The 9,248-nt window shown below is 45.9% G+C and overlaps 1 protein-coding gene across 4 annotated transcripts in view; it reads right to left on the reverse strand.

Annotated features, from left to right (window-relative positions):
* STAB1 (stabilin 1) overlaps positions 1-8,063 on the reverse strand; it is a 52,069-nt gene extending 44,006 nt beyond the window's left edge. For 2 of the 4 annotated variants that reach the window (XM_048957671.1, XM_048957674.1), the window contains exons 1-2: positions 6,767-7,126; positions 1,421-1,554 (exon numbers count right to left, since the gene is read on the reverse strand). In XM_048957671.1, the coding sequence (XP_048813628.1) occupies positions 1,421-1,554; positions 6,767-6,847 (215 nt within the window). In that variant the 5' untranslated portion in view covers positions 6,848-7,126. Of the gene's footprint in view, positions 1-1,420; positions 1,555-6,766; positions 7,130-7,963 lie in introns of those variants that run through there. The other 2 variants (XM_048957672.1, XM_048957673.1) reach the window with 2 other exon arrangements.
* Between the last annotated feature and the right edge of the window lie 1,185 nt (positions 8,064-9,248).

Raw genomic sequence — 9,248 nt, forward strand, 5'->3', positions numbered from 1 at the left:
TATGCTGGAAATTTGCACTTAATAGCTGTGTTCTTTCGCTGGGCTCTCTATGCCATCTAGGACATACCCCTACATCCCTAAGAAGGAGCATTTTTCCCTTCATCCATTATCTTCATGCAGAGATAAGCCCTTGGTGGCAAACTGTCTCTTGCTCTGCGTGTGTGCTGGGCAGAACTGCACTTGGGTCTGTCCAACAACCCCCCCAACACCCAAACCGACAGCATTCACAAAAGCTGTCTGCACTCGGGTTATTCTCACATTTTAGTTTATTGTTGGCACAACATCTTTCCCCAAAAGGAACTTGGAAATTGGCTTTGGATTCCGCCTGGCTCCTGTATATGTCTGTAGTTACTGCACAACTGCTACAGATATTTTTAAACTGTTTCTACAAAATAGCCAATACAGACAACAGTAGACAATGGGGCTGTATTGTATAACATTCACTACTGAATAGATGTGCAAACAATAATCTATAGTGTTCCATTGTCTAAAAACTTATGGATACATTCAGTTTTCCTTCACCCTTTTCCTGCTAGATTCAAGCTATAGAAACGCTCAACAGAATAAGAGCAAGGAAGACAAGAATTAAGATTATTTTTTTTCCTTTTTTTCCCCTCCTCCCTTTCTGCCTTAGTAAAGAAATTTTATCATAGAATTATGGAATGGCTTGGGTTGAAAAGGACCACAATGATCATCTTGTTTCAATACCCTGCTGTGTGCAGGTCACCAACCAGCAGCCCAGGCTGCCCAGAGCCACATCCAGCCTGGCCTTGAATGCCTGCAGGGATGGGGCATCCACAGCCTCCTTGGGCAGCCTGTTCCAGTGCCTCACCACCCTCTGGGGGAAAAACTTCCTCCTCATATCCAACCTAAACCTCCCCTGTCTCAGTTTAACACCATTCCCCTTGTCCTATCACCATCCACCATTGTAAACAGCTGTATCCCCTCCTGTTTATACGCTCCCTTCAAATACTGGAAGGGTACTGAGTATTTAGCTCAGTCAGTGAGTCCTGTTTTGTTTCTTTCCCAACTCTGTCCCCCATCCCATTGGGAGGGGAATTTGTGGTACTGGGCTGCTGCCAGGTTAAACCACAGCAGTCTGAAATGGGTTTCTACAGACCTCTACAGAGTACACAGAGCTCTGTTTAGTTGCTACATCATGATCAGAAAACTCAGGTTGTTCAGGGCAAGGTGGAGGTAATCACTGTACAACTTATTTTTGGTATGTAGGACCTCAGACCATGACAAAGTCCCTGGGATTTGCAAGGAAATAAAAGCAACAACGGGGGCCATAAATCCATTTTGTGTATCTGAAATCAAAACTGCTTGGATTGTTAGAGCTCACAAACCACACACATCACTGTTACCCCTTGCATAGCAGGGCTAAACCAAAACCACGACTGCCTAGGGAGTGCCTTACCTGCATCCCCTCACAAATCCTTCGGTGGCCCTTATCCAGCCTTTGGGACAGGATGTCCTAGACATCACAGCACAAGATGTACACGCTGTGCTTGAGGTAAATGTCATCTTGACGTTGCATTTCATGGATTTTAACTTGGAAAAAAAAAACAAAAAAACAAAGCAGAACAAAAATGAAGTAAGTTCAAAACTGAGTGGTTTTCATATTGACAACTATTAGTATCTTTGTCAGCACTGCATCATTCTTTTTGCAACCAAGAAGATCAGGGAGGAGACTTGGATAATAAATATGGCTGGTGATAAATTCAGCATAAGTACCTCCACCTAACCAGAACAACTTCTCCTTAGGGGCTCAGGCATCCTTGCAGGGCTTTTCCATACCCTTGTACCCACCAGCTCTGCTCCTCCAAAAGAAATGCAGCCAGAGCAGATGAGAAAAATACAGCCTCACAGAGAACAGGCATCATTGCATGCCAGCTTGTCACTGAAGCTCACAGATGACTCTCCTCGAATTCCTAAACAACTGGAGCCAAGCAACTGCACAAGAGACGTCTTTGCTCATTTTAAAAAGAGAAAATGTTCACCTCTGCTGATGGCAGGGAAAAGCTGGGAGGCAGGAGTTCTGTTTGTCCCAAAAGCTCATCAGTTGGAAAAAAAACACAACTCTCCTCAAATGTACCTCTACAGGCACTGTATTTTCTAAAAATAAAAATATTAGATCAGATTCTGGGAGGAGATCTCAATCTGGGATATTTTCCTAAAGCCAATCCTGAACAACGCCGTTAGCCCAGCAGCTCTCCTGTTGTCCAGAACACCCTGTTTTGGGTTCCCACCAGCAACCTCAGTCCAGCTCTGCTTCCTTTGAGCCTGAGTAAGCCCAACTGCATACTTTTGCCTCAGAACAAAGGAGGAAGTCCACAGCTTCCCATTCCCATCTTTATCAGCAGCCCAGGAAGGCCCTCCCGTATGATAGCCAACAGACCCTGTCAGGAAAACCTCCTGAGAGATAACCCTGGAGTCCCAGCTCTGCAGGGACATCTCTGCACAACAGTTTCCTGACTGACACATGTTCCCTCTGCCTGGAGCTGCTGACCTTTTCCTGCCTTCCTGGAGTTACCTGCAGCCATCTGTGCAGAGATGCTCCCAGCAAACCAGCCGACTCTTGTGATGGTCCCTCATGTGGATATCATTTCTAGTTGTGCATCTGGGACACTCCTTGCTGAACTTTAATAACCACTTCCTTTGGAAGGACTCCCTTCCCTGCATTATAAATAGCTTGAAAACAATCTGAGATCCTCCAGATTCATCTCCCCATCCCCTGTGACCCAAAGCTTCACTAACTCTATCCAGCAGGATAGAGGTCAGCTTTGCCATTCCTTATGTTTCTACCCTACAGGCACACAGTGTAGCCAGAAATCTCACACCTTTTATGGAGCAAAACTAAGACAGTCACTACAGATGGGTAAACGAGGAGCTAATTCTGGAGCACTCTGCCTCGAACGATCAGTGGTGCCATTAATGGGGCAGGAAAGGAACAGCTCAAAATAGTGGATTTTAGCACAAAGTAGGACTCCAGATTAAAGCTCAGCTTTTGAGAGAATCCAGATGAACTCAGACACCCAGTTCTAGCAGAATTGTGCATCCGGTCCCTTCAAATCCCAGCCTCAGCCTTCGCTCAGGCAATGCCTCAGGAAAAGGAGAAGGGAGAAGCTTAAGGAGGAAACACAGATGGATGCCTTACTACAGGAGATGCTCTTTCACTGTCAGAACTTCCCCACAAACCCTTATCAGGTGTCTGAGCCTCACCATCTACATTAAAAAGCCCACACAAAGAGTAAAGCACAAGGCATTACATTAAAGCCCTCCAATCTTCTCTCTCATCTTTACTTCCAGGTATCAGGAGCTGGCTGTCAGCACACCTGGGCCACTAAACAACACGTTTAGTTTTCACATTCAATTTTCTTTCTGTCCAGCATTGGCACCCCATTTCTAAACAGAGAAGGATGCTGTGAGAGGAGCACCTCCTTACCCAGTGGCACCTGTAAGTATTTGCAGTTCGTTTTCAGAATAAAACAAAGACCTCTAAGGCAAGACAGTTGCCATGGAATCCCCCCACCCTAAATTCCTAGGACACTTGGTGAAGCTTAGGCAGCTTTCCAGTAAGACCTTCCCCTTTTTGGAAGGAAATATGCCCATGTCAGCAGCAACCAGCAGGAGGAAAGAGGAAGAAAATAGCAGTGTGGAAAATGAAAAAAAAAAATAAAATGTCCCTTCTTATTTGAGTGACAGAACTGATGAAGTAGTCATTTTTCTCTGTTTGCTTTGTTTGGAAAGCAGAAGAAAGAATCGACAGACATAAAAGCGGTGGTTTGGATGCTCAGGCTTTGGAGAGGATGAGAGGCAGGCTGCAGCTGCAGTCACAGGGCACTCCTGGGGCACAGCCTTGTGGAAAACAGCCATGCTGCTCCTCTGGCCTTATCTGTGACCACTCCTCCTAAGGCTGAAAACACTGGGGATGAAGCAGCAGGAGGGAACGTCTGCCTCTGTGTTGCAGCACGGCTGCCCATAGCACTGAGGACCCACGAAGCCCCTGGTGGCTGTGCCAGGGGAAGAAGGGGGTGAGGTGACAACAGGCACTGCTCCCATCAGATGAGGTGAGCCTGAACTGCACCACGCTTTGGGTGCAAAGCAAGCAAACAGGAAAGCTGCTGTTCTCAATCAGCTCCAAAAATAAAGGAGGCTTTTAGAGCTGTAGCCAAAAAGGTTCATGGGCATGGAGCCCCTGTGCACACTGAGCAATGTCCTGCCAGGGCAGGATGGTTCTTTCTCACTGCACTCACACGTATGTGCAGGAGCAGCCGTGGTCCTCTGGGCTTCACTGAGACACTTCTGAGCTTCTGGATGCTGCAGTGGTTCCTACACTTTTCTCTTCTACTTTCCAGGTGCTCGTGTTTATTTTATTCAATTTCAAGAGAATAAGCTGGGGACTTTTTTAAGGGCTATTTTTATTCCCTTCATTTTCTTATCACTTATCACTTCCTCTCAAATCGTAACACAAATCCTTCTGCAAGACAAAACTCCAAGGAAGAAAGAAAAACATATTTGGACTTCAGTGTTCGGCTCCAACAATCCTGGGAGCCAGTTCTGGAAACAGTCATTATCTAATGAATCACCAAGTTTCCAGTGCTTTTGCCCTTTACAAAACAAAGCTTCAGACATTTGCTTGAGTCACTACAGTCATATAACAAGTTCTCAGGTGCACTTTAGCTGAGCAGACCAGCGGCTCCTGGACATACCAATACTTTGCATTTGTCCAAGAAAAATGCTTCTCAGCATGAGGACAAACAGCTCGGAGACACTTAAGACAAAGAGCCTTCCTCTCCTTCCCCTGCTACTTCTATTCTTCCTCCAGTATCACCTGGGACTGATCTCCCAACAGTGAAACTCTCCTGGTTCTCACATGTGCTGTATCTTCTGCAACTTATACCAAAGCCCAAATCAAGCTGACAGACCTGAGTTATCAAATCAGAGCTCTGAGATAACATCACTGGAAACCAGCTGCCACAAAGCCTCTCTTTTCTCTCTCAGTGACCCCTGCGAAGCTCCTGCAAGGCAACATAAGGCTTCTGGTGGCACCTCAGCACTTCTCTAACAGTCACATTCTGTGGCCGTCCTGAGTGATCTGAGAAGACTTCATCAGACTCTTGATTTTCCTTGCTTCCCATTTTAGCTTTTCAAGAGTTTCTTCTCTCCCTCCAGGAGAAGGAAGCTTTTGGGAAAAGAGATCTGAAAGGTCATTTTTCCTAGAGTAAATAATCTGTTCAAGAGGTGATTATAAATATTTCACCTCTCTCTGAGCAGTCACTCATTACCTACATTTTAACTGCTTCACACCCAGCCAGACACCTCAGGAATTATAGAAATCAACATCTCTTCAAAGTGAAGAGACCAACATTTCTGCTGGCAGCAGCTGAAGGAGCCCTGCCTCTGCATGCACTGCTGCACTGGAACCTGCTTGTCTGGAAATCATGCTGTCAGACCAACAGTGAGCACCAGTAGAGACACTTCTTCAAACCATACTTGTGCTCAAGTCACCATAATATCCTGGAAGTCTGAAAAGTTCACAAGGTTCTTACCTTATTTAAAAGCTTTTTAGCCATGTATGGCCCTTCAATTAGCCTATGAAAGTGCCATATACACAAACAGAAGCTTCTACCTAAATTTCTCACACTGAAGCATCTTTCCAGCACTCTGTCCTTTCCTAAGTCAGGTCTTCCAGACTCAGAATCATGTTAGCTCATCTGTGCACTCCCCTCAAAACTATCTGTCATTCAACACAAGGTAACCCTCCCACAGCTCAGATGCCCAAGGAAGAGGATTTCCAAATGCCTCACACAGCTTCAGACTTTGTAGGCCAGTCCATTCCTTCAACAGCAGAAAAAAGACAAGGGCAGCAGGTGACACAAATGCACATCAGAGTGAAGGCCTTAGACATACAGAGGCATCCTACACTCCTAGCACTACAAGTGCTAAACACAAGAGTGGAAATAGAGAAATTGAAGGAAATCTTCCCACTGAAAGTATGTGGTTTTCTTCCTTGGGGAACTGCAAGGAAATGTACATGAAACAAATGTATTCTCCCTGCTGCACATCAATAGTTCAATGAGATTTTTGGAAGTGTTTTAGAAAACTCTCTAGGGACACATATGGACCTGTGCTGAGAGATGCCTGAGGTACAGAAAATAGCAGAAGACAAAGATCCCCAGTGATGTTCTACACTGCATTCAGTGCTGATCATAAATACAAACTGAACCTGATAAAAAATTCAAGTAATTTGCTTCAACCTTAATGTTGGCTCTGACCTTTAGGCGATACATAGAATGGCCTGGGTTGAAAAAGACCACAATGATCATCTTGTTTCAATCCCCCTGCTGTGTGCAGGTCACCAACCAGCAGCCCAGGCTGCCCAGAGCCACATCCAGCCTGGCCTTGAATGCCTGCAGGGATGGGGCATCCACAGCCTCCTTGGGCAACCTGTGCCAGTGCCTCACCACCCTCTGGCTGAAAAACTTCCTCCTGATATCCAACCTAAAGCTCCCCTGTCTCAGTGTAACACCATTCCCCCTTGTCCTGTCACTACCCAACCCCATAAACAGTTGTTCCCTTCAAGTCCACCCACGAGCAAGGAATGTATTTTACAGGCTGAAAGTTCCATTCTGCATGCTATTCTGCACCTAGAAAAATGCGCATGAGAAACAGAGGTTGGAGAGGACTGTTCTGTAGCACACAAACGTTCATATGTGAAGGGCTGTTTGAGGAACATTTAAACAAAGGCAGGCAGACTTACCTTCGGAGTCTCGCAGTCGGCTGTGGGAATGAAGCACGCTGCTAAGAAGAAAAGCAGCAACCCAGGAGGATGCATTTTCATTCTTTTACAGGCAGGACCCTTTTCACAAAGGGGTGGTGGTGATAGAGGCTGCAGTTTCGGTAAGATAAGACCTCCTACGAGGAATCAGATCCAAGACAAAGCACAGGTTAGAAGTGAACAGAGTGAGAACATTTTCGCGTGGTGCTCCTTGGCTGCAAAGCCTTTGTATGTGGAATGACTCCTTCTGCTGTTACCCCTCAATCAGTGCTGCCTTTTTCTTTCTTTCTATTCTGTTTTTTTAATACACAAGCAGAACTCCTCACTGAAAGGTCTACTCAAAACAGGAACGACGACGGATTTCCTCTTACATATCAGTTCAAAACAGAAGGAAGGAAATCCTTAGTTTTCAACTAATTGGAATGAAAAGAGGTTAACTGTGTGCTTAACTGAAGGCAAATCCAAAGGGCAAAATTTAGATACCCCAAATTCATGAAGTTACAGCAATTTCATTTTACCAGTGACATTAGTATGTCCAGAACCTCTCCAGCAGAAGTACACCCAGTGATTGCCTATCCCAGTGTGTGTGTGAACAAAGCAGTGCAAGCATGAGTTGCACTTCAGAGCAGTAATACGAGCACATGCCACCAATCAGTGAAACACTTTGGGCAGCGTGTGATATTTATTTAAAGTTATTTCAGTTACTCAGCATGACCAACATCCCATTTGTAGATGCTATGCCAGCAGTAGCAAAATACATTAGTCCCCAAAGACTCTGCTGACACTCTGATGAACTCAAGGAGCTCCCCCACAGCACTCAGAAGATGAAAATTCCTAAATGTGAATAAAAAATACAAAACTACCTGAGGTGCTGCCAGAAATGGAATTTCTCCTTTTGAATATTACGAACAACCACGGATTGATAACTGATTTTACGTGGCCTTTGTTTCCCACTGTACAGAGGAGCCTAAGGATTGCTTGTCCCGGTAGCAAATCCCCCCTGAGCAATGAGGTATCCTTTGGTTTTGAGCCATGAATAGTACAGGAAAGTGCATAATGATACCAGGATGGGAAGCAACTTTGAATTTAGATTGAGCACGTTCATATTTTCTCGTCCCCTGCGCAAACACACAGACATGCATGCTAAGACAGAAAGGATGTAAGAGCTGCTGTACTTACTAGTGCTGTTAATTGGGCTTTACGTCTTCCCCCATCCTACAGAGCAGCCAACATGACGAGGAGCAAGCAAGTTCTATACCCGAGCTGGCAGGAAGTACATGAGGCAGATGTACCAGCCCACGGCCCAGCCTGACAGCACTCGTCCTGTGGGAGGACAGCCCAACAAACCACAGCTCTGGGCAAGGCCAGGAGCCCCAAAACTGTCCTGTACTCTGTGGAGCAGTGAAATGAGGAGGAGGCAATGCAATGCATGCCAGTTCTGCTGGGATCAGAATTGCAAAGAGTCATAGAATCACCAAGATTGGAAAAGACCTGTAAAGATCAGGCAATCCACTGTCAGTTGAGATATGCTTGTAGAGGGGGAGCGCTAGGATGGAGGCTGCACAGCGCCGTGTGGATTTACAAGCACGGCACCAGGCTGCCCATGTGCACTGAGCAATGAGACTGCTCCTCCACTCCGTGCTACCTGTCAGGCACATGCAGCTAAAACAGGCAGCCTGCAGGGAACTCGCTGCTCGGCAGAGCTGTCTGTCACACAGGGGGTACGTTGGAAGCACTGGGCACCCACAGATAGACAAGCTTTCATGGTGAAGATAGCTTATCCTGAAGCACATGAGCACACCCTTCCTTTTTACCGAACCTCCAGCCTGATTTCTAATTGTGTGTTTTCCAAAGAAAAATGTTTCAGCAGTAAGACACGCAAAGACTGTTTCTAAGGCTTTCCACTGCTGCCTATCATCTCTGTATCTGGCCTAGTGCACAGAAAAAAGAAAAGGAAAGGAAAGCTTGGTGGAATCAGATAGGACACACAGTAATGAAAAGGCTCTCAGTCTCCTTACCTGATCATCATTCATGTTAAAGGCGTGTGATACAACAGCAGTACACAGCCTACAGCTGGGAACTCTTGAGCAGCGCCATTTTACAGCAGAAGGGCATAAAGCATAAAATCCAAAGGTCAGCTATCACCAGGTACTTTTCTGACCAAGTGGCAAAGGCAGCATGTTCCAGCCATTGGGTATGAACTGCTCAGATCACAACTGCTAGTTCTGCAACACCAAAAGCTGTGCCAACATTGCATCTGCATGACCCTGGGAATTAGTGTCAGGTGAAGCACTACCCAACTCCAAAAGAGTGGATGGCCAAAAGCCATTACCAATCATAGAATCACAGAATCTTAGAATGACTGAATGAATGCTCAGTTCATTGCGGAACGATGCAGTGTGCTCACACAGGCAGTCCAGTTGCCAACACTGCCAGAGATGACACTGTGACAGGAAGGGGAAAC

Source organism: Lagopus muta, chromosome 11, assembly GCF_023343835.1.
Source record: "Lagopus muta isolate bLagMut1 chromosome 11, bLagMut1 primary, whole genome shotgun sequence".
Taxonomy (NCBI): Eukaryota; Metazoa; Chordata; class Aves; order Galliformes; family Phasianidae; genus Lagopus; species Lagopus muta.